This window comes from Plectropomus leopardus, chromosome 16, assembly GCF_026936395.1.
Source record: "Plectropomus leopardus strain MGB_pleo_1.0 chromosome 16, ASM2693639v1, whole genome shotgun sequence".
In the NCBI taxonomy this organism is placed as follows: domain Eukaryota; kingdom Metazoa; phylum Chordata; class Actinopteri; order Perciformes; family Serranidae; genus Plectropomus; species Plectropomus leopardus.
Genome location: NC_142191.1, coordinates 630,621 through 655,218, shown reverse-complemented (window position 1 = coordinate 655,218; position 24,598 = coordinate 630,621). Strand labels below are relative to the sequence as shown.

Genomic DNA, 24,598 nt, shown 5'->3' with positions numbered 1-24,598 from the left:
GGGTCAATAGCAGAAAAACTCAACAGTAACAAAGACTCGGAGGATAAAGTGCATATTAACCTCGTTATGTGCAAAGTACGAGTAATTAAAAAGTGCATCAGTTTTTGTCTCAGCAGTGTTTGTGGTAGAGCTCTCAAATTTGGACCCAAAGGAGCCTCATTTGTCTTTTGCAATAGCTGAGAAACATAAAAAAAAAAAAACAGGTGAGAAACAACCGCATCAATTAGCCGGTCAGGCGGGTCGGAGAGAGGAATGAAGAAATAAAAAAACACTGCGATTGGCTGGCAGCTGTCACTGGTTGGACTGGTTTTAACGTCAGTCTGACGGTTTTTTCAGACCTGGACGGTGAAGTTGTGAGGGAGAGACGGCGTCCTCAGACTGATGTTAAACTGAGGAGGAAGAAACGAGCAGCTTCTTCTGTTTCCTCCACACATGAAGCTGGAAAGTTTCTGAGTCGACCTGAAGTCGTTCAGCAGGTGAGAATCAGACCAGAGGAAAGTGGGAATGTTTGATCGTATAATAACGATATAATTGATTTCTCCTGTTTGTAACTGCACAGGAGAAAGTTTCTCTGTGCTGATGGATGATTGAAAGTATCTGTCTGATGCCTGCAGGTGTAAATATTCTGAAAAGTTTCTCTCTGAGTTAAAGAACAGTGATTTCAGACAGATTCATACGTGATGTTGCTGTTTCTCTGGTAGAAGCAGTGACAGTTTATAATCTGTAAACTCTCATTAGTGAGAAACGTGTCTGAACTGGTCAGACCAGCTCGCTCAGGTGTTCTTGATGTTTTCACCTGATGACTTCAAACACAAACAGACAACAACAACAAGACGGCAACGAGAGCAGCTCAGCATGTCTTCTGTGAAGGACACTTTCGGTCATAATTCAAATTAAATGTCCAAATGCAATTAAAGAGATTTTAATTGACCACACTTATAGGCCATAATTAATCTCAAAAAAAAGAAAAAGGAAATTGAAAAAGCAAAATTAACTGCCTTTTTAAAACTTTAAAATAAATCTAAAATACACCCTTTTCAAGCTGTTTGTCCCTCACCAAAATATGGAAGATAATTTGTCCTGGAATTTGTACTTTACACATTAAAAACATAGCTGGTTCACACAGGATTAAAATCACAGACGTCCTCCGCAATTATTACAAATTATCGGAGGTCCTCATATAACACTCGGCCCATGCCAACAGGACTAAAGTTAATTCAGCACGATCAATTCATCAGAAATAAGTTATTGCTTTCTGTTTCTGTGAGTTTATTTTTATTATTTATTATCCAGCTGCTTTGAGAGGGAATAAAATTGTAGGTCAGGGCTTCTCTAACGACTGTTGTTGAGCAAACAGCACAACTTGTTCCAGGCATACTGTATGAACTCTATTTTTATTTTATTTATTTTTGTGTTGCGCATGTGTGAGCCGTCATATTTCAGAAACATTTTACTGATGTAATGCTGCTGCTCTGCCTCCATCAGCTGTAGAGCTTGTTGTAAGGTGTTGACTCGGCTATGAATCAGCCTGAGGACACAGAGGACGGAGTCCGTCCCTCTAAAACCACTCTGTGCGAAGGACAGGACAGCCAGACCAAAGCTCACAGGTGAGACCACCGTCTCTAACGGCACATTTCCATTACATTGTACCGGCTTTACTCTACCCTACTCTACTCTGCTCGCCTTTGGCATCGGGTACTTTTTTGAGGCTCTGTTTCCATTAGAAGATAGTACCACCTCAGTGTAGCTGGTCGTCATAGCGACGACGTGGGACACTGCTGTGACGTCAGTTTCAATGTGACACACATACACACAGGATAATTCGGGGAGCCTCACTTTCCGGTGTGAACCACTAAACATGTGACATTCGTGTGTTACAGCGCGCGGTCAATAACAGAGTTACTGTGAGACAGACTGTACTAATACCCGCCGGGAACGTGTCCTCTTTGTCTCTGTCCTTCTGTCGGACGATGAGGAGTTCAGGTCAATACGGAAATGTGGGAATCTGAGCGCAGCGCCGGCACAAACGGCCGCAGCAGGAATAAACACGGACGTTAAATAGTGAAGACAAATGTTCAGAGATGGAAAGTAATTAGTAAATAAACACAACATTAACATTATTATTTCTGTTTTTTATTATTTCAGGAACTTTTATGTGCTGAAAATATATATTCTGAGTCGAGCTCCTTTTAGCTCCCCTTAGCTCAAACTATACACACACACACACACTCTCTCACACACACACACACACACACACACTCGCTGGATACGCTCGGTGGACAGTAAGCTGAGGAACGTTTGCATCTCCTCGTGCGACCACGGCGTGATCTTTCTGGTTACCATTTTGGGAAAGATACAAACTGCAACCGCTACGATAACGTTGATGTTTGTGATGTTCAGGGTGTTCAGTGTGCAGCGTATTGATGACGCAGTGACGTTTCCCTCTGACCAATCGGTGGTCTGCAGTGTGTCCACGTCACCTTTTAGTACCTCTTAGTACTCAGTCGGCTGTTTTTGGAACCCCAGGAGGGCAGTTACTAAAAAGGGTGGTACCAGGTACTTTTTCCTAATGAAAACCAAATAAAGGCAAGTACAGTAGAGTAGAGTAGAGTAGAGTAGAGTAGAGTAGAGTAGAGTAGAGTAGAGCCAGTACCATGTAGTGGAAAAGCGCCATAACTGTTCACCACTCAAATCACTCCATCATCAGTATTCACACCCACATCCTGGACCTGGACCTGAACCTGAACCCAGCCATGTGTCCTTAAAGAGTGACAGGTCTATGGCTCTTCCTGTTCACTTGAGAGATAAACACCCCTCTGATCAAAAGTAAATTGTCTCACATTTTGTCGTTACTGGTTTTAAAACATTAAAAACTCAACAGAATTCATCAGTGAACTATCAGTGTTTGTCTGTCTTTCAGGATCCACCATAAGAGTCCAGACTCTTCTGGACCTGGACCTGGACTCAGCTGTGTGTCCTTTCAGAGTGACCATTCTGTTAGTCAGCCTCTTAACTTCACAGGTGGATCATTGTTTTCTGACCACAGGTGAGAGCTGTCTTCCTCTAATGAGGCGTTTCCGCCAGCAGGCCGGTTCGGTTCGGTTCGGTTCAGTGTACTTTATTTTGTGTTTCCATTGTGAAAAAACACTGTGCTCAGGTCTGAGCTGTGGCTGCTTTAACCTCTGTCCACATCATGACAAGTCAAGTTTTTCATACAGAGCTACCTTCAGGGACAGAAACCATCTCTAGGAAACATTTATTTAGCGTGTACTTTGAGTTTTTAGTTTGGCCTGATGTCCCGTTCACTAACATGGAGGGATAGGCTTGATGACCTATACTGCAGACAGACACCAGGGGGCGACACGCACCGAACACTTTACACTGTGGGGGAGCTGACGTGGTCTACATCAGGCGCGTTAGCCATTAGCTCGCCTTTCTATGCTAACGTTACTGCCCGACAGCCCGAACTAGCTAACCATACTTATCTACTGCTTCTAAAAGATTTTTTTTAATGATTTCTGAAGCAGAAGCTTACACATTCAGCAAACTTTTGAATAATTCTGTTTTGATTCTAGCTCCATGTAAAGTCAATAAACAGGATGTTGTCAAAGCTAACGCTCCACTCGTCTGCCTCAGTGACACAGTTTATACATTTTTACTGCTCCTGATTTCATAAATCTCTTTAAAACTTGGTGCAGACTGATTTGGATTGATGTTTAAGCACATCTTGGGTGAAGGCGGAGGATTCCTTGTGTCCGCTCTTCATTGCATCTCACCGGTAAAAGAGCTAAAATTATCGTGTTCACCCGAGTGTCGTATCTCCATCAGTGCTGATTGGAGCTGTAGTCAAGTCAAGTCCATTTTATTTATAAAGCCCATTTTCACAAAACACGGTTTGCCTCAGAGGGCTTACAGCCTACGACACCCCTCTGCCCTTAGACCCTCACGTCACCTGAGGAAAAACTCCAGAAAAAGAACCTTGTAACAGGGAAATAAAAATAAATATCCGAGACAACTGCACAATCATTTGACTTGGGTGTGAATGCTGATTGTGCACATTCTCACATTAGAGTAATTCTCACATTATAAAGCCAAATGTTGGCGAGTGTTAGTGTATTTTTGTGTGCTGGGAATTAGTCTAAAGAATACAACCAACAGCCCACCAGCACACACTTTCTGCGGCTGCGTGAGAGGAAATGACTCATACCAGCAGGTGCTGTCAACTCTAAACACCTTTCAAAAAGGGAAACAGGACAACCAACAAGACACCAGTCAGCCAGTAACTTACTGGCCACCAGTACCCGAGGACTTATTTATTTTAGATTTTTCAGCCACTTTCAACATCGTCACATTCACATTCAAAGTTTTCTTTGTCTTATTGAAGATCAAAGTACCAACAGAGACCAGACTCTCCTGGACCTGAACCCAGCTATGTGTCCTTAAAGAGTGACTGGTCTATGGATCATCCTGTTCACTTGAGAGATAAACACCACTCTGATCAAAAGTAATATTTTTTCTCAAATCCTTTAGTTAAAGTCGACGTGATGTTCAGCAGAATTTCAGCTTAACTGTGAATTTATCAGTGTTTGTGTTCCTGTCAGGATCCAGCAGCAGAGACCAGACCCTCCTAGACCTGGACCTGGACCCAGCTACATGTTACGTCAGAGTGGCTGGTCTATTGGTGAACCCGTTTACTTCAAAGAGGGAGAGCACTTCTCTGATCTAAGGTAACAATGTAAAAATAATGTCAATGAAGAGTAACCCGTCCACAGGTCACCCTACGATCTTTAGAGAGGATCAGCACCCTGCCAACCAAAGAGAGGCATGAATCATTTTGTAGTTTTAATCACCCAGATCTCATAAGAAGATGTCCAGACTTGGTTCAACAGTTCCTTTACCTCAGAGATTTAGTTTCCAGGCATCACATCCAATAAACAGACATGTTTACAGTTGAGTTTATTTGTCTGGTCTAACTGGTAAGAGGACAGTACATCCAGTGCTCACTGTGGGATTTTCTCATTCAATATGGTGTTTACAATCAGTTACATGTGTATGTTATTCACTATGATATCTAAACTTTAATCATCTCTCCACAGAGGAAATCAGAAGAGCTCAGAGGTTCTCCATGGTCAATCTGCCCAGCAGCATCAAACACACCTGGACCTTATATTTAAGGTGTGTGAATGTAAAATCACAGATATAACTGCTGACTGAAGAACCATTCAGATCCACGCTGATCTTTCTTCTGCGTGGTCATATCTTGTGTTTCACCAGTTTAAAAAGAGAAAATTTAATTTATTATATTTATTTTGTTCCAGCTGCTTGAGGAGAACATCGTCACTTTTGTAAAGAACGAACTGAAGAACATCCGGAGAATTCTCAGTCCAAATGACCCAGAATGCTCTAATATTCAGACTGAGGATGAGGAGGTGTTGGAGGATGAGGAGCAGAGGAGGAGCAGCAGCAGAGAGGCATTTCTGAAGATCACACTTAATTTCCTGAGGAGAATGAAGCAGGAGGAGCTGGCTGACTGTCTGCAGAGACGTAAGATGATTTGAAGAGTTTTATCAAAGTGAAAAGGGGACATGGGCATCACGGGAAAGGGTTACACGTAAGAACGGTGTTACAGCTGTAGCTGTAACACCGTTCTTTGTGTGTTCGCCATCAATGATTAAGAGGGACAGGTAAGAGAAAGTTGATGCTTATCAGTGTGTGAAGTATTGGGAAGGCAAAATAAATTTGTAGAAAAAATTTGCATAAAGTAGCACCTCAATTCCCCACAAGTCCACACAAGTCATGGTGCCCACGGGGAAGACGCTAAACCCCAAACTGCTCCCCATATTCGTGTAGGGGACATGCCTGTCAAATGAACTGAAATGCTGCACATATTTACATCAGATCTATGTATTCTTTAGAAGAATCAGTTTGACCATGACATTCTTCAGATGTTTCATGAATTGATTTCGTTTGTTGTTTCTTCATTCAGGTTCTCTTGTTCCACTGTGCCAAAGAAAACTGAAGTCTGATCTTAGGAAGAAGTTCCAGTGTGTGTTTGAGGGCATCGCTAAAGCAGGAACCCCGACCCTCCTGAATCAGATCTACACAGAGCTCTACATCACAGAGGGAGGGACTGCAGAGCTCAATGATGAACATGAGGTCAGACAGATTGAAGCAGCATCCAGGAAACCAGTCAGACCAGAAACAACCATCAGACAAGAAGACGTCTTTGAAGGCTCACCTGGACGAGACGCACCGATCAGAACAGTGATGACAAAGGGAGTGGCTGGCATCGGGAAAACGGTCCTAACACAGAAGTTCACTCTGGACTGGGCTGAAGACAAAGCCAACCGGGACATCCAGTTCACGTTTCCATTCACGTTCAGAGAGCTGAATGTGCTGAAAGAGAAAAAGTACAGCTTGGTGGAGCTTGTTCATCACTTCTTTACTGAAACCAAAGAAGCAGGAATCTGCAGGTTTGAAGACTTCCAGGTCGTCTTCATCTTTGACGGTCTGGATGAGTGTCGACTTCCTCTGGACTTCCACAACAACGAGATCCTGACCGACGTCTCAGAGTCCACCTCAGTGGATGTGCTGCTGACAAACCTCATCAGGGGGAAACTGCTTCCCTCCGCTCGCCTCTGGATAACCACACGACCTGCAGCAGCCAGTCAGATCCCTCCTGAGTGCGTTGACATGGTGACAGAGGTCAGAGGGTTCACCGACCCACAGAAGGAGGAGTACTTCAGGAGGAGGTTCAGAGATGAGGAGCAGGCCGGCAGGATCATCTCCCACATCAAGACTTCCCGAAGCCTCCACATCATGTGCCACATCCCAGTCTTCTGCTGGATCACTGCTACAGTCCTGGAGGACGTGTTGAAGACCAGAGAGGGAGGACAGCTGCCAAAGACCCTGACTGAGATGTACATCCACTTCCTGGTGGTTCAGACCAAACTGAAGAACATCAAGTATCATAAAAGTACTGAGACAGATCCACACTGGAGTCCAGAGAGCAGGAAGATGATGGAGTCTCTGGGAAAACTGGCTTTTGAGCAGCTGCAGAAAGGAAACCTGATCTTCTACGAGTCCGACCTGACAGAGTGTGGCATCGATATCAGAGCAGCCTCAGTGTACTCAGGAGTGTTCACACAGGTCTTTAAAGAGGAGAGAGGACTGTACCAGGACAAGGTCTTCTGCTTCGTCCATCTGAGTGTTCAGGAGTTTCTGGCTGCTCTTCATGTCCATCTGACCTTCATCAACTCTGGAGTCAATCTGATGGAAGAACAACAAAGAATCATCCGGCTGCCTAAAGTCTTAAGAGTCAAACCTGAACTAACACATCTCCACCAGAGTGCTGTGGACAAGGCCTTACAGAGTCCAAATGGACACCTGGACTTGTTCCTCCGCTTCCTCCTGGGTCTGTCAGTGGAGACCAATCAAAATCTCCTGCAAGGTCTACTGACAAACACAGGAGGTGCCTCAGAAACTAATCTGAAACATCTAAGAGGTCTGCTGACACAGGCAGGAAATAGCTCTAAGACTAACAAGATCACACTTCAGTACATCAAGAAGAAGATCAGAAAGGATCTGTCTGCAGAGCGAAGCATCAACCTGTTCCACTGTCTGAATGAACTGAATGATCGTTCTCTGGTGGAGGAGATCCAGACTTACCTGAGATCAGGATGTCTGTCCACAGATGAACTGTCTCCTGCTCAGTGGTCAGCTCTGGTCTTCATCTTACTGTCATCAGAAGAAGATCTGGACGTGTTCGACCTGAAGAAATACTCTGCTTCAGAGGAGGCTCTTCTGAGGCTGCTGCCAGTGGTCAAAGCCTCCAACAAAGCTCTGTGAGTGGATGAATAAATGAATCTTTACAGTTTCTAACAGCTTTTTGTGGGTCATTCAAGAGAAATATCAAGTATTTTTGTTTTTATTTTTTACAAATAATTCTCAGGTTGAGCGGCTGTAACCTGTCATGGAGGAGTTGTGAAGCTCTGTCCTCAGTTCTCAGCTCCCCATCCTGCAGTCTGAGACACCTGGACCTGAGTAACAACAACCTGCAGGATTTTGAACTGAAGCTTTTTTCTGCTGGACTGAAGAATTCACACTGTGCACTTGAGACTCTGAGGTTAGAATAAAGGACAATGCTTTTTTTAAGCAGAGTGGTTTTCATTAATATTGCACACTATGTGGTCTTGAATATCACAATTTTTTAAGAAGATTTGAATGAAGATTTGTCCTGAATTCTTGTCAAACGAGAGATTATGAACTTTCAGGTTAAACAAACAGTAAAGGACTCCACGCTCAAGCTTTTTTGACAGCTAATTTGATTATTTTCTGTATCTGGCAACGCTAGGTAGTCACTTGTTCTCTCATATTTTACGACACTACCATGACAAATTTCAAAACGATGTAATCAACAAGTAAACATGAGATGGAATCACAGACTGTATATAAAGATGGACGACATGACAGCTCCTCCAAAATGTAACTTTTCAACCTGGATTGCCCCCCGGTGATTGACTGCAGTATAGGTCAAAACTTGAAGTTGAGGCCAAATACATTTTTCTTCAGATGGTTTCCGTCACTGAATGTAGTTCTCATCACTCTGATGTTTCTTCATGTGATTGTTTTTATGATCAGTTTGGTTTTAATGAGCTATTCAGTTATACCAAAAAAGGATTTTTCCACCATGATTGACAGCTGTGACAGCCAATCTGTGCGCTTGCATTCAATGGAACTGCTCACGATTGGTTGGACGGGTGTTTTGGTGGGAACTCCTCCACCGCGAGTATTGCCACTGTGCAGACTCCAGCATGTCGTCCATCTTTATATACAGACTATGGATGGAACAAAACCATCAACAACAATTCCCACAGGAGTACCCTTTTGACCTCTGGGTTTAGCGACCTACCTCCTGTTTTCAGTCAGGTCAGGAACCTGAATTGCATGTTATTCCCATCTCTCTCTCTCTGCTGATATCATGTCATCTCTATGTATGTGTGTGTTTAGTCTGTCAGGCTGTCTGGTCACAGAGGAAGGCTGTGTTGCTCTGGCCTCAGCTCTGAGCTCCAACCCCTCCAGTCTGAGAGAGCTGGACCTGAGCTACAACCATCCAGGAGACTCAGGACTGAAGCTTCTCTCTGCTGGACTGGAGGATCCAAACTGGAAATTGGAAAATCTCAGGTATGGAGCGACAAGAGCTTTCCAGGTCAAGCTAGGAGAAAAATACTGCCTCATGTTGAGTTAGGACTTATATTAGATGGTAAATCATCCAAGTCTGTCAAGGCAGATGAAAGCAAAGAGAGGAGGAAGTTATTGGCATTGGTAGAACAGAGTTAAGAAAGACTCTATGGGTAAACAGGAATAAGGCAGGAAATAGATGCAGGATGGCAGGCAGGTACTAACTTCAGGGTAACACGTTTCAGGGTTGAGGTTCATGTAGGGGTGTCCGGAGAGCAAAGCAACATTGACTCTGACAGGGAATAAGTGGAAATGTGACAGTTATCTATATCAGGGCTGATGAGGGACAGTGGAAACAGGTGAGCAGGTGAATGAGAGTCGGCTGACTGGGACTGTTGGGAGAGTCTGAGGGCATATGGTGGACAGGCAGAGAATGACAAGTCTGGATTGTTTCAAAGTACTGCATAGGTGCACTAACTTTGTGACAACGTTCAATTTGTTGTGCTGTTTCCAAATCAAGGAGAATATGTTGATCTGACTGTTTCTTCCTCCAGGGTGGAGCCTCGTGGACAGCAGTGGTTGATACCTGGTCTGAAGAAATGTAAGTGTGGATTCAGTTTTATTCATGAGAACAAAACAATGAGCAATTTCTGTTTTAATTAATAAGCTGTTTGCAGTTTTTGGTTCTAACCACTCAAACCTACTGACAAGAGTTGCGATCAATTGATGTCTATCCATCCATCCATCCATCCATCATCGTCCGCTTATCGAGGCCGGGTCACGGGGGCAGCAGGCTGAGCAAAGCACTCCAAATATCCCTTTCCCCAGCCAGGCTTTCCAGCTCCTCCTGGAGGACCCGAGGCGTTCCCAGGCCAGATGAGATATGTAATCCCTCCATTGTGTTCTGGGTTTGTCCTGGGGCAAACTACCAGTTGGACATGCCAGGAACTCCTCTAACGGGAGGCGCCCAGGAGGCATCCTGATCAAATGCCTGAACCACCTCAACTGGCCCCTTTCAGCACAAAAGAGCAGCGGCTTTACTCCGAGCTCCTCACCCTATCTCTAAGGCTGAGCCCAGCCACCCTCATAGTATCTTGCCCAGGGTGGGGATGGGATCAATTTTTAAAATATAACTGAACACTTTTGATTTCGCTCCCATCTTTCACAGGTTTAAGTTACAGATCTAAGATTTCTTTTTAGCACTTAATAGATATATTTCTATCACATTGTGGTTGTAAACCTTTGTTGGTGAGCACTTCTCCCCTTTTCAAGATAATCCATCCACCTGACTGTCGTGTCTGATTCTGTAGCATCGTTTCGACACAGGTGTGCCTTGGGATGGTCACAGTGAAAGGACACTCTAAATGTGACATTTGATGACACAAAACAACGCCACAGAAAGAGCGTGCCATTGGTGCCTCACCGTGCCTTACTGCAGGAATGTCCACCACAGCTGTTGTGTCACAACCATAAGACGTTTCCAATATCATTTCCCTGAATTTGGCAGTACAGTCCTACAAATTACACGTAACCACACCAGCTTAGGACCTCCATCATCTTCCAAGATGGTCTGAGAGCAGCTATCCAGACTGCTAATGCAATAATTGGGTTGAACTACCAAAGAAATTCTGCAATAACTGTCAGAAAATTCTCAGGGAAACTCATCTGCATGCTCATCCTCATCAGGACCTTGCCATGGGAGCTTTTGTTATCTTGTGTGGTTTTAGGCTGATTGGATATACTGTCAAATAGGAGCAAATCAGAAGCGTTGCTTCACATTTTATAGAGTGTTTATTCTTCTACAGTTTGCACAAGAAAACAAATAACCCATCAGGTATGGTTGTTGACAACCTGCTGCTGTATTGTGTTTTGTTCTCTCCATCAGATGCCTGCACACTCACATTGGAAACATCCAGCATTAAACTCCAACTGTCTGAAAACAACAGAAGGCTGACCGCAGTGCGAGACGAGCAGCCTTACCGTGATCATCCAAACAGTTCTCACCTCTATCAGATGATCTGCAGAGACTGTGTGACTCCACGCTGTTACTGGGAGGTCGAGGTGAAAGGATCGGTTCACGTTGCTGTCGCTTACAAAGGAATCACCAGGAGAGAAATCCACAACTGCAGGATTGGAAGGAACGATCAGTCCTGGAGTCTGAAGTGCTGCAATGATCGTTACTCCGTCTGGCACAATGACAGAGAAATGTTCCTCTCTCTCCCCTCCTCCTCCCCCTCTTCCTCTTTCTCCTCCTCCCCCTCTGTCTCTCACAGAGTAGCAGTGTATGTGGACTGTCCTACCGGCTCTCTGTCCTTCTTCAGAGTCTCCTCGAACACTCTGATCCACCTCCACACCTTCAGCACCACCTTCACTGAACCTCTTTACCCGGGGTTCAGGTTGTGTTCATTTGAGTCCTCCGTGTTTCTGCCTTAGCTGTAGGAAGGAGAATCTCACACTGTATGAAAAAAAGCAAATATGTATTGGAACAAATGTGGCCCAATTTTTACATTTTTTTTTTTTGGTACATACATTATTAGAAAATATCTTAGAATTAGTGTTCTGAGAACCCAGAAGCAGACACATTCACCGGAGGGTGGATGCACACACATTCAGACGGGAAGTGAACTCTCACCTCCTGGGTGAAAGTCCGGGGTTTGTTGGATCCATCCACCACCCCTCCTCCCACCCTATAGGGACCTTTGTACCCCATAACATTACGTCATCACTGCAGCTCTTAACCTGACAACCACTGAGCAGTGTATCATGTGCACGCAACGTCTAATAACACTGCGAGCGGTTGAGTTCGCCCCTGTTCTCAGCTGACATGGACCACCTGTGTATCATGGGAATGCAGAAGGTGGCTTTTGCTGTTGGGATCTTACGGTGAAAGTCCGCTGAGTTGGTCCATCATTTCCCACTATCGTGCCCCTCCGATCTTGTTGTACATGATGGCAGTGATGCATTTTTGCTGGTTGGTGAATCTCTCGTCTGATTTCTGGATGAATTTCAGAAGGCATTCCATATTGTTTCTCAGATGCTTGGACACCTGCTCATGAGGACGTATACGGGGAATATTAATAACCTGATTTCTCTGTGCTCATGCAAACACCATATCTCGAATATGATCATAACCTGGATAAGCCTCACAAAGGGATATTCATGTGCATGTAATTGCACTCAGACTTCGTCCACATCGAGACAAATGACATTGAATACTTACAATCTATCAAACCACAGCATGATATCGAACCTTAAGTTGTAACTGTAGAAAGCCGAGGTGAGCTTTGTGTGCTGTCTGTCCATCCTCTACCCTCAGAAATGTCTCAGAATTGTTTTAATTTTAACCAATGGACCCTGTGATGGTTGTCAGGTGACTGTGTTTGCTTTGTTATGTATGATTTCAGTGCAGTCTTCTCTGTTAATGCAGGTCAAACGTCACCTCACTCCTCTGAAAAGGGAATTACCTAGACCTCCTCTACCAGACAACCCACATGTGGTCGTGCCATTGGCTTTCCTTGTCTCTGGCTGGTCTCGCTCTCTTTTGCGACGTGGATTTTGCCTGCTAATCAGGAGCCACGTGGATCAATCAACACGCCGATGAAAGCCAGGGTGTAGTAAGGCCAGTCAAAGCTGTGATTTCATGTGAACAGTCTGCCCCTGTTTCCACTGTTTGACAGAGTTCTGGACATTGTTAACTCTTGTGAGCAACTAAACAAGCTTTCAGCATTGGGGCAATAGGTTTATCTGGGCTTGTTTTTAATTTCTTATCTGGAGGGTTTATGGGTTGCTGCTGGAGTGCAATTTTTGTTTGCCTGGTAAGCTTAGACTAGACAGGTTTTTGTTTTAAGTCTGTTTTTAAATTCTTGTACCTGACAACAGGCTTTGTTTTTATTGATCACTTTGATTATTTCTAGCGAAAATAGCACATTTTTATAGAGATTACCCTTACCTCGACAATAAGGGTACAAGTCAGCTGAGGGCCAGTGTTATGTCCTGTAGTAATAAATGAGATTAGACATTTGTTCACTGCCCCCACGGTCATGTTTTGTTCAGTCTAATTCAAGCAAGATTACTGTTATTTACTGCAGATGGGACTCAGATCCCTGCTGCCAGAGTAATGGATTTTTGGCAATAGAAATCAGTATTTAATTTATGGGGTTTATAGTGGACTGAGTTTACATTGCAGTACTACAGATGTGGAATGAACTTCATTCTTTGTATTTTCTCATATCTCATTAAATATTGTGTTTTGTGAGCAGAAAAGGGCTTGCATCAGTTGTAAGCCATTTATGAATTCATTATTTGATTCTGTACATTTGTTTTGTTCTTTTTAACAATACTTTATCAGAGTATATGATTGGAGTTAAAAAAAATGTCTGTGGGACATATATTAGCATATACTATTTATAATTGCTCTACTACCTATATTGAATTTTTCCTGTAAAGTTGGGCATTATTTTATCTTCTTGTTGCTTAAAAAAAGTCTGACATGCCAGTAAAAAATGTACATCATAGCTCTTCACAGTATTGCCTGTAACCTTTATTTAACAGCACAGCCTCCAGTGTGATATTGCTTTTATACAGCAGTTATACAAGCACCATTTATGAGTTGACAGTAATAACAGATTATGATTTGTTTGTTAATTTAATGAATATGTTTGGCCCCGCAGACACAAACAGTTACGCAACCGCTGAAATTGACAACCGTTACCTGTCAAAATGTAACATTTTCCTGCAGACTACCTAGCTACTCTGTGTAAGTTAGGTCTACATGTTATGCACACTTCAGCAGCTATGTGTGTTTGAGAGGATAATGATGTTACAGTGTTTGTGGGGACCCTGTTTGATTACAGTATTTGTGGGGACACTTTTAAGAGCACTGTGTGTGTTTGCAGAAAGTGTGGAACGATAATGTGTATCTGAGGTATACAGTGTATAAATAATGGAGGTAACTTCTGCAACATCATCTATTGTTTTATGGACTCCTGTTTTGAAGCCATGAGTTCGGCGTTCTGCCGTCGCCATCTTGGTGTTTTGGAGCCAGAAGTGACCATATTTGGGCGAGAGGGTGGATCTGACTGAGAGGCCGAGGACACAATGAGCAGACAGCCTGTCACTCAAAGAGGCCTCACCATTAACCCTCAGGGCCCACTGTAATATTACTCACACTCGTATTGCTCTGTTCACAAAAAGCGCTTTTTAAAGTCAAGCTTTAAAAAATAATATACATTAATATGATTTTATAGTTTCATTGGTTTTATTTTTAACCAACATCAGTCCTAATCATAAATATAAGATATTCATTTATTTTCAGAATTTTGACCCTTTAAGTGCCAGGGTTTTGTTATGATGCCACTGTGTCTTAGATGAAAAAATAATAATAATTGTATTTTATTTTATTATTATTATTTTTATTTTCAATCTCCTCCATGATCAGTGTGTGAGTGTAGCTGCTGACAGTCTGGGATCTGTCAGTGTGTGAGTGTAGCTGCTGACAGTCTGGGATATGTCAGTGTGTGAGTGTAGCTGCTAACAGTCTGGGATATGTCAGTGATCAGCAGCTACATTGACTGTGACAGGTCACCTAGTGGAAATAGCATGTATTTCCTCCATATGCCAAATATGGTCAAAATGACCTCATCAGGTGGAAAATAGTCAAAATGACAAATTCAGAGTCAAAAGCCCAGAATGACACCCAGAAATAATACAAGTCCTGTTTTTCTGCTCTGATGGCTGTGGGATCAAAAATGTCAGTTTGAATGGGTTTCAATGGAGCATTTTTTGACCTGAACAGTCTGAATGTAACTATTTAGTTTCCACAGTGTATTTTAGACTTATTGTAGGAGCTGAGCTGGAAATTCACTGATTACACTCAGATACACAATCTGGACTACATTTAGGACACATGCATCAACACAGACACGAATAATGAAATGCACCAAACAGGGTTAAATATGTGTAATGTTTAAGCCTTAAAAATGTAAACAGATAAATTATATATAGAGAGCAAAACTGTCTTTTGTACCAGACTGTAAACATGTTTATTTCTGCTGTAAAGTTTTTAACATGGGGGTCTGAGGGGACTGACTCACTCTCAGATTCAACTCTAGTGGACATCAAAGGAACTGCAGGCTCTGGCTTCAAATAATGTCATTGTTAGAACAATGTGTAAAGGCAAAAAATGTATATAGTCCAAACATTACTATATTTTGATTTTGAATACAGAACTAAGACTGAACATAAAGTAATGTTACACAGATCTCACTTTCATACTGGTGGGAGTTTTTTTCATGTTTTTTCTTTGCTAAATCAGTTCACTCTAACCAATAACCATATATTTTTTGACATAAGCATATGGACTCAGATTTTGTCTCATAATCTTTATTCAACAAAATATGCAGTTATTACAGTCCATACTGTGATTCAATGTTTTATGACATATTTCCATTAGACAGTTGACTCATTAAATAAAATTGCTTTAATCAGTATTGTTTTACATATAAGAATTGTTAAAAATACACAATGTTTTAATGAACATACTCAGATAAAAAATATGTTTTGTCCCCTCTGACGTGCATTTATAACACAAATGTACTGGTGGACCATCTCTTTTTTACATGATGATGTATCTTATATCTTAGCCAATTAGCAGCCATTATCATTTAATGTTAAAGTCAGACCTGGTGCATGTAGCTGCAGTCCCCCGCTAAGTTATGACAAAGGTTCAGCTCTCAGTAGATAATTTCACATCTTCTAATATGTGAAGCCAGTTCTTTTATCGCCAAAGCATTTACAAAAGTCAAAAACATCTTTCAGTTGCAGTTTTGAGAAATATGGCTTTTATGGGATAATATGGGATTTTGTTTTTAACCTGATGTGCTTCCATTAGGTGTATTTTATATCTGCAGTTTTAATTTGCACAATTTGAGGGTTAATGGAAACCACTATTACATTCCCTTAAAAAGTCACAAGTCTGAGTGTTTCTCTTCACAGGGAGACTCCTCCTCCTACAGTGAACACAGCGACACTGATGAGTCCAGTGACAGCATCAAAGACTCCACCCCGAGCCCAGACCCAAACCCGAAGCCAGGGTAAAGAGGCTCAGTGAAGGTGGCGTTGAAGGTGTGGAGGTGGATCAGAGAGTCAGAGGAGACTCTGAAGAAGGACAGAGAGCCAGCAGGACAGTCCACATACACTGCTACTCTACCAGAGACAGAGGAGGAGGACAGACGGAGGACGTTTTCTACATTATTGTGCCAGACGGAGTAACCACCGTCAGAGCCGCTCAGACTCCACGACTGATCATTCCTTCCAAACCTGCAGTCAGCTGCATTTCCTTTCCTTCTGATTCTGCGGTAAGTCACCGCTACATCAACGTCTCCTCTCCACTCCACCTCCCAGTAGCAGCGACCAGTCAGACCAGTTATACACAGCAGCTGCCAGCAGCTGTCGAATCTGTCTGCATGATTGGGATAAGGCTGTTCTTTCTCTCGCACCAGTGTTACCGTCCTGTTGTTTTCCGACAGTTCGAGCTTTCTGTGTGCTGTGTTTGTGTCCAGAGTGAGTTCACAGGCATCTGATGGAGAGAACAAACCACCATATTGGTGAGTTATATTAAGTTTCAACACTCAACCTATCACTAAACACCATGAGCCAGTCACATGCAGTTAAACCATGCACTCTGACATCCTGCTCAAAGACCTCCATAGAGAAGCACCAGAAATTTTGATTTTCCTGCAGTCTTGTTTGAATTTATGCAGTTATAACTGTTTTTTAAATGGTCAAACAATGCACATGGGTTAGATGTATATATTTAAATTGCTATCCAATGTCTATATACAACTCAATATTAGTAAAAATTGAACGATATCCCATTTTTTAATATATATTCTCTTTCTATATAAATTACCTCCCAGATTTTATACACAACCCACTACAATTTAAACAACTATCCCAGTTTTTGGATAAGTGTCTCATACGACCCCACTTAAAAAAACCTTGAGCTATCACTTTAAATTTTGTGTGATGTTTTAGTCATAAATGAAACTGAATTGACACTTACACTTCCTCAGACCAGGTTTTAACCTCTGCTTTCCACAATGGTCCACCCTGAACGGAGAAACACAATCAGACCTGCATGATCTCTGGGAAGATTTAATATTCTTCGCTCTACATGATCAGGGCAATTCCTAACTGCTGTTCAACGTGTAAAGTCTTCCTCAGCTTGCCGGGATGACAGAGAAACATTCCCATTTGGTATCTTTTCTGTTTTCTCATTTGTGTCTGCAAGATGAAGACTAAAAGAATGTGATGTACTGTGCAAATAATAACCTTGAAAATAATAATTCTTCAGTGAGCAGTGATTTCATGCTAAATCACTGCTGCATAACTAAAGACTTACAGGTAAGATGGTTGTGCCTTTTGTGACTCAACCCTTCCTCACTTCTTCAAGCAGTTTTAAAGGGATTTAGACATAAATAATGTGACGTCAGTTGATTTTTAGGTTACCAAACAGTGAAGGAGACAGGAATTACCAGCCCTCACTCCAAACTCGTCCAATATGTCCGCTCTGTTGGTGCTTTCAGTGTACGGCGTGAGGCCAAAAGCCACCACCAACTCACTTTGACAGATCTATTGGTGTTGTTATTATACACTAGTGGACAGCACCACATGGGTCCACATGCAACGTGTACGGGTGGCGTTTCTTGAGATCGTGGTCGGACAGAACTGGTCATTAATTCCAACTCCTGCTTATTTTTACATGTGAATTGTCTGCGATGCAAAGCCAAAGATCACGGTTAATGTGTTCACACTGTACGGTCCGATCATCAAGCCACGACCTGAGAGCTCACACTGTCGGTGTAAAAACGGCCAGTCAGCTCCTGCGGACCATCCTGGCTATTCACAATTGTGACAAAGAGACAAAGAGGCGCCAATGCATATGGACCCGTGGATCTCTTTGAAGACGTGGCTTGTCCATTTTGCAGAGACAACTGGAAGTAAGCTGGCTACTTTTAATTTTATTGTTGTGAACTTGATAGCTGACATTAGTTACTTAGACTTAGACGACTTTATTGATCCCCGGAGGGAAATTTAGTTGTCACAGCAGCTTGGCACGTAAGACATACAGAGACATACACAGAAAAATAAGAAGAATAATAGAAGATAGAAATAAACATAAATATATAAAAATAGAATAAATAGAATGTTGAGGTAGTGCAAAAGAGTACTGAGGTAGTGCAATGCAGTGGCTCAGTACTCTTTTACACTAATATTCCTTGTTGTGCAGTTTCTACAGCCATAAACTGAGCTTCTACAGTATAACTACTTGTTACTAACATTAGTTTTAATCAGAAAACGTCCAGCGTCACGTTGCCATGGTGTTTTCAGATGCTCTGTTTTCCCCTTGCTTCAAGTGTGCCAGAGCCTGCATCAGCCAACCCAAATTTCTGACGTCAGAAATTCATCCGATATGGCAAACAATGCCCGACAACACTGATATTCAGCCAACTCTAAAATGAATCATCTCTACTCAAGAATCAAAAACAGGCTAAAATCACACAGTTTACACTCGTCTTAAGGGCCAAAGTCTTTCTGTCAAGTCTTAAGTCTTAAAACCTCTCCAGATTTGAATGACGTTTATGAAAAAACGTTGATCTTTAATAATGTCTATCATATTACAAGCAATACAGAATTTTGTTCATTCTCGACAGGTGATGAAAACTATATGTGCATGTGTGTGTGTTTATCTCTACTGTAATCGGTTATTTCATTCCCTTGTCTGTCTGGTCATACCTGAGAGTGTCCAGTCTCCAGTGTGGATCCTTCAGTCCATCAGACAGAAGTTTGTCTCCTGAGTCTCCTGGATGGTTGTAGCTCAGGTCCAGCTCTCTCAGATGGGAGGGGTTGGAGCTCAGAGCTGAGGCCAGAGCAGCACAGCCTTCCTCTGAGACCAGACAGCCTGACAGACTGGAATTTTTAAAAAAGGAAAGAAAAAAAGGTTAACATTTTTGGTTATTTCATAGGCAAGACTCTTCACTGACATCAACCACAATGAAAAACATTTAAATTCTAAATTCTAAAAAAAACTGATAACCTGAAGGTTTCCAGTTGACAGTGTGGACTACTCAGTCCAGTGGAGAGCACCTTTAGTCCTGAATCCTGCAGGTCATTGTTACTCAGGTCCATCTCTCTCAGACTGGAGGATTGGGAGCTGAGAACTGAGGACAGAGCTTCACAGCTTCGCCATGACAGTTTACACAAACCAAGCCTATAAAGATTTGAAAATATGTTGAGGCTCAAAGAAAAGACTAAACAGTTCTGCACAGTCATGTTCTGCTTCTGTGTGTCAGAATGGAAATATTTTTATAAAAGATCTCACCTTTATATAAACTGAGCATTTCTCTTGCAAATTATGCTTAACTTTTACTGTACCACTTTACAGATGACTTCATTCTGACCTGAGACTTTCCAGTGTACAATGTGGACTCTCCAGTCCAGCTGACAACAGACTCAACCCTGAATCCTGCAGGTGGTTGTTACTAAGGTCCAACTCTCTCAGACTATTGGACTGGGAGCTGACGACTGAGGACAGAGCTCCACAGCTTCTCTCTGAGAGATTACAGCCACTCAGCCTGAAGAAAAAAATCAGTGATGAACAACAGATTACAGAAAAATGTTGTTTATCCTCTGAGAAATTTTGAGTGCTTGTACTGATATTCAGTGATTCATCCACTCACAGAGCTTTGTTGGAGGCTTTGACCACTGGCAGCAGCCTCAGAAGAGCCTCCTCTGAAGCAGAGTATTTCTTCAGGTCGAACACGTCCAGATCTTCTTCTGATGACAGTAAGATGAAGACCAGAGCTGACCACTGAGCAGGAGACAGTTTATCTGTGGACAGACGTCCTGATCTCAGGTAAGTCTGGATCTCCTCCACCAGAGAACGATCATTCAGTTCATTCAGACAGTGGAACAGGTTGATGCTTCGCTCTGCAGACAGATCCTCGTTAATCTTCCTCTTGATGTACTTGGCCATTTTCTGATTGGTCTCCGCACTGCCTCTTCTCTGTGTTATCAGATCTCGTAGGTGTTTCTGATTAGTCTGCAGGGACAGACCCAGTAGGAAGCGGAGGAACAAGTCCAGGTGTCCATTTGGACTCTGTAAGGCCTTGTCCACAGCGCTCTGGTAGAGATGTTTTCTTTTAGGTTTCTTAATAAAAACTTTAGGCAGCCGGGAGGTTGTTTGTTCTTCTTCTTCCATCAGATTGACTCCAGAGTTGATGAAGGTCAGATGGACATGAAGAGCAGCCAGAAACTCCTGAACACTCAGATGGACGAAGCAGAAGACCTTGTCCTGGTACAGTCCTCTCTCCTCTTTAAAGACCTGTGTGAACACTCCTGAGTACACTGAGGCTGCTCTGATATCGATGCCACACTCTGTCAGGTCGGACTCGTAGAAGATCAGGTTTCCTTTCTGCAGCTGCTCAAGAGCCAGTTTTCCCAGAGACTCCATCATCTTCCTGCTCTCTGGACTCCAGTGTGGATCTGTCTCAGTACTTTTATGATACTTGATGTTCTTCAGTTTGGTCTGAACCACCAGGAAGTGGATGTACATCTCAGTCAGGGTCTCGGGCAGCTGTCCTCCCTCTCTGGTCTTCAACACGTCCTCCAGGACTGTAGCAGTGATCCAGCAGAAGACTGGGATGTGGCACATGATGTGGAGGCTTCGGGAAGTCTTGATGTGGGAGATGATCCTGCCGGCCTGCTCCTCATCTCTGAACCTCCTCCTGAAGTACTCCTCCTTCTGTGGGTCGGTGAACCCTCTGACCTCTGTCACCATGTCAACGCACTCAGGAGGGATCTGACTGGCTGCTGCAGGTCGTGTGGTTATCCAGAGGCGAGCGGAGGGAAGCAGTTTCCCCCTGATGAGGTTTGTCAGCAGCACATCCACTGAGGTGGACTCTGAGACGTCGGTCAGGATCTCGTTGTTGTGGAAGTCCAGAGGAAGTCGACACTCATCCAGACCGTCAAAGATGAAGACGACCTGGAAGTCTTCAAACCTGCAGATTCCTGCTTCTTTGGTTTCAGTAAAGAAGTGATGAACAAGCTCCACCAAGCTGTACTTTTTCTCTTTCAGCACATTCAGCTCTCTGAACGTGAATGGAAACGTGAACTGGATGTCCCGGTTGGCTTTGTCTTCAGCCCAGTCCAGAGTGAACTTCTGTGTTAGGACCGTTTTCCCGATGCCAGCCACTCCCTTTGTCATCACTGTTCTGATCGGTGCGTCTCGTCCAGGTGAGCCTTCAAAGACGTCTTCTTGTCTGATGGTTGTTTCTGGTCTGACTGGTTTCCTGGATGCTGCTTCAATCTGTCTGACCTCATGTTCATCATTGACCTCTGCAGTCCCTCCCTCTGTGATGTAGAGCTCTGTGTAGATCTGATTCAGGAGGGTCGGGGTTCCTGCTTTAGCGATGCCCTCAAACACACACTGGAACTTCTTCCTAAGATCAGACTTCAGTTTTCTTTGGCATAAGAGAGCCACAGCACCAGTGCCTGAATGAAGAAAATCCAAATGAAAATGTGTGGACGGATGCCAGTAAACCGGATATATAAAACATTAAAAGTCTTTTGTTTTCTGACGCCTTCACCACCCCAACCTGCTTCCTAACTGTACTGCTCGGTAGTGTTTCCTTCTTTGCTCCCATCACACTGGTCACATGATCACAGTCTTCCAAAAATGTGCAGGAATTACTGGCTCATCATTACGTTGGATATGTACAAATATGTATTGTATTGTATATAATGTAGTGCATTACTTTTTATAGGAAATGGTACACAGTGCATGAGAACAGCAAGATTTCTCCCATGCTGGACCTATTTCCTGTTCCCATTATGTTTAATCTGTTAAAATCATCTTACGTCTCTGCAGACAGTCAGCCAGCTCCTCCTGCTTCATTCTCTTTAGGAAGTTTCGTGTGATCTTCAGAAACGCCTCTCTGCTGCTTGTCCACTGCTCCTCATCCTCAGTGTCCAACACCTCCTCATCCTCACTCTGACTCTCGTAGCATTCAGGACTCAGAACCCTCTGAAACTTCTTCAGTTCGTTTTTCACAAAACTGACAATGCTCTCCTCAAGCAGCTGGAAAACAGATTAATGTTCAAAGTTGAATTAGCAAAACATATTTCTCCAAACTGGAGTGGAAACCTTTTATGTCTTTTCTAGGTCACATGATTCTATGTCTATGTGCTTGTCAGTAGGAACTGGCTCCCTCATGATGCAGCAGGAGCTAAATAACATAACTCTGAGAAAGTTAAACGGATCATCCGGAAGTTTTGAATCCACAATTCCTCTGTGAAATCGTGGACTACATCTCCCAGAAATCCCTCATATGTGGCCGCTACCACGTATAAGGGGCTCGCCTTTCCATCATGGCTCCATAACACTCTACGTGGCCTTGGATTGGAAATAATGACGGCTAGTGCGGTGGCTGCAATAGAAATAAAGCTGCTAATGTTTTGAACATCCATCACCATGGTTACTGGGATGTTATCACCAGAGGAGAAGTTGCACAAAATCACTCAGTGGAAACACAGTCAACTCCACATTGAGTTTTATACACATTTACTAAATAGTGTTACAGTTTTGCGCAAATCTGTAATGGAAAGTACTGTGCTTGAACATTTACACACCATGAATATTGAGTCCAGGTCTGTTTGATGCTGCTGAGCAAACGGGCCAGTAGAAACCTCTGAGCTGTGCTGCTGAACTCTGCAAACAGAACGTTTAACTTTAACACTCACAGTCTCAGTGATGATTATTCATGGTAGAGACACAAGATGAGCACATTCAATTCTGCTGTGGGGACTGAAGGGGATCCTGAATGTGTACTTCATAGAGGAAACTAAATCATGTCTAGTGCTCTGTACTAAAACATGATATTCTTCAGTATAATGATGAATAGATCTGTGCTCATTCTTACCTTTGATTCTTGAAGTCAACAGGTCGACCCTTTGACCAGTCACTCTTCATGGACACACAGCTGATTCCAGATGGATCTGGTCTCTGCAGAGGGATCCTGTTAAAACACAACACTGATTACGAGGGACGTCAAGAAAATTCCTTTTGGATTAAGTATTTCTGAACATTAAATTTTTAGATTTTTTTTCATCAAGAAAATGCTTTTTTCCATCTTTCACTTCTTACTCTGGCTCAGCAAACTTCTGTCCATGTTTGAAGTCAACAGGTCGACCCTTTGACCAGTCACTCTTCAAGGACACACAGCTTGACTCAGGTCCAGGAGAGTCTGGTCTCTGCAGAGAGATCCTGTTAATACACAACACGGATCAACATCTATGTTAAGAAAAATCTTCCTGGATGTTCAAATGGTTTCCAAATATTTCAATGCACTTTCTTTTTGTCATGCTTTTTTTCAGCTTTCAGTTCTTACCATGGATCAGCAGACTGCTGTCCACTTTTAAAATCAACAGGTCGACCCTTTGACCAGTCACTTTTCATGGACACACAGCTGGAGACAGGCGAGACTTGTTTCTGCTGTTTAATCCTCCTACAAACACAGGGCATTCATTTTTCAAAGGGCCTTCATACTCAGGTGTCTTGTCTGTTCGACCCAACACACACAGATCTTTATGAGTGTGAATGCTGACGGTGGAGAGATCTGAGTCATGAGACGAGTTTCCATTAACCCGCAAATTGAAATTACGAATATGAAATAAGCCTAATGGAAAGCCATATTTGTCCAAACTGCAGTGGAAACCCTTTTTAAGTCTTTTCTAGGTCACATGATGCTACGGCTCTGTGCTTGTCAGAAGGAACTGGCTCTCTCAGGCAAGAAGTCACATAACATCACTCAGTGGAGAAACTCGCCTATGGACAGTCAGAGATGGTGGTCTGACCTTTGAGTTTTGGTCTGGCTGTCCTGTCCCCCACGCTGAGTGGTTGTAGAGGGACGGACTCCGTCCTCTGTGTCCTCGGCCTGATTCATAGCAGAGTCCACACCTTCACACAGACACAACAACATGCAATCATTCATTACAACAAGCTCTACAGCAGGACTCAGCACCTCTCATCGCTCAAACAGAAAAGTGGTTTGGATTTCTGTGGATTATATGGAGCCCTGGAGGTGCCATGGATCTCAGCTTTTTGAACCTCTTACTGTGGTGAAATAATGTTAGACATTTTAAGTGAAGCCTCAGCATTGTCTGTAACCCACTTTCAAATCTGTAAAACCTTTATTCCATGTGTAAAAATGCAAAAACAGGAGATTTCACTGCATTTTTCACATGTACACCACATTGAACCATGTCCAGATTAAAAACTATTATACTGAGATGGGTTAAATCTGGACTAGATTATCCCAGAGAAGCTAAAGATTATTTAAAACACTATGACAGATTTGTT

At 42.9% G+C, this 24,598-nt stretch overlaps 3 protein-coding genes across 3 annotated transcripts; 2 read left to right on the top strand and 1 right to left on the bottom strand.

The window, feature by feature from the left end:
- Positions 1-340: 340 nt before the first annotated feature.
- Positions 341-7,848, top strand: LOC121955256 (NLR family CARD domain-containing protein 3-like). The gene is made up of 8 exons (XM_088089813.1): positions 341-476; positions 1,486-1,607; positions 2,921-3,046; positions 4,385-4,504; positions 4,584-4,727; positions 5,097-5,175; positions 5,319-5,544; positions 5,987-7,848. Exons 2-8 carry the CDS (start codon positions 1,519-1,521, stop codon positions 7,846-7,848), a joined length of 2,646 nt encoding a protein of 881 aa, XP_087945939.1. The 5' UTR covers positions 341-476; positions 1,486-1,518.
- Positions 7,849-9,797: 1,949 nt separating this feature from the next.
- Positions 9,798-14,146, top strand: LOC121939592 (neoverrucotoxin subunit alpha-like). Its single transcript, XM_088089848.1, has one exon. It carries the CDS (start codon positions 11,017-11,019, stop codon positions 11,611-11,613), a length of 597 nt encoding a protein of 198 aa, XP_087945974.1. The 5' UTR covers positions 9,798-11,016; the 3' UTR covers positions 11,614-14,146.
- Positions 14,147-14,253: 107 nt separating this feature from the next.
- Positions 14,254-24,208, bottom strand: LOC121940007 (uncharacterized). Its single transcript, XM_088089806.1, has 12 exons — positions 24,094-24,208; positions 23,628-23,744; positions 23,384-23,503; positions 23,160-23,255; positions 22,870-22,948; positions 22,099-22,318; positions 19,920-21,732; positions 19,641-19,814; positions 19,277-19,450; positions 18,976-19,149; positions 17,243-17,289; positions 14,254-16,756 (listed from the first exon to the last, which is right to left on the bottom strand). The coding sequence occupies exons 1-12, from the start codon at positions 24,180-24,182 to the stop codon at positions 16,188-16,190; spliced, it is 3,672 nt and encodes a 1,223-aa protein (XP_087945932.1). The 5' UTR covers positions 24,183-24,208; the 3' UTR covers positions 14,254-16,187.
- Between the last annotated feature and the right edge of the window lie 390 nt (positions 24,209-24,598).

What these genes read in the sequence shown, in the direction of transcription:
- LOC121955256 (XM_088089813.1), top strand. Translation starts at nt 1,519, where the DNA reads ATGAATCAGCCTGAGGACACAGAGGACGGAGTCCGTCCCTCTAAAACC. An exon ending in ACCTGGACCTTATATTTAAG is followed by an intron (nt 5,176 to 5,318) that starts GTGTGTGAATGT and finishes ATTTTGTTCCAG; the next exon opens with CTGCTTGAGGAGAACATCGT. An exon ending in GGCTGACTGTCTGCAGAGAC is followed by an intron (nt 5,545 to 5,986) that starts GTAAGATGATTT and finishes TTCTTCATTCAG; the next exon opens with GTTCTCTTGTTCCACTGTGC.
- LOC121939592 (XM_088089848.1), top strand. Translation starts at nt 11,017, where the DNA reads ATGGTTGTTGACAACCTGCTGCTGTATTGTGTTTTGTTCTCTCCATCA.
- LOC121940007 (XM_088089806.1), bottom strand. Translation starts at nt 24,182, where the DNA reads ATGAATCAGGCCGAGGACACAGAGGACGGAGTCCGTCCCTCTACAACC. An exon ending in TGTACACTGGAAAGTCTCAG is followed by an intron (nt 19,451 to 19,640) that starts GTCAGAATGAAG and finishes AAATCTTTATAG; the next exon opens with GCTTGGTTTGTGTAAACTGT. An exon ending in TGTCAACTGGAAACCTTCAG is followed by an intron (nt 19,150 to 19,276) that starts GTTATCAGTTTT and finishes TAAAAATTCCAG; the next exon opens with TCTGTCAGGCTGTCTGGTCT.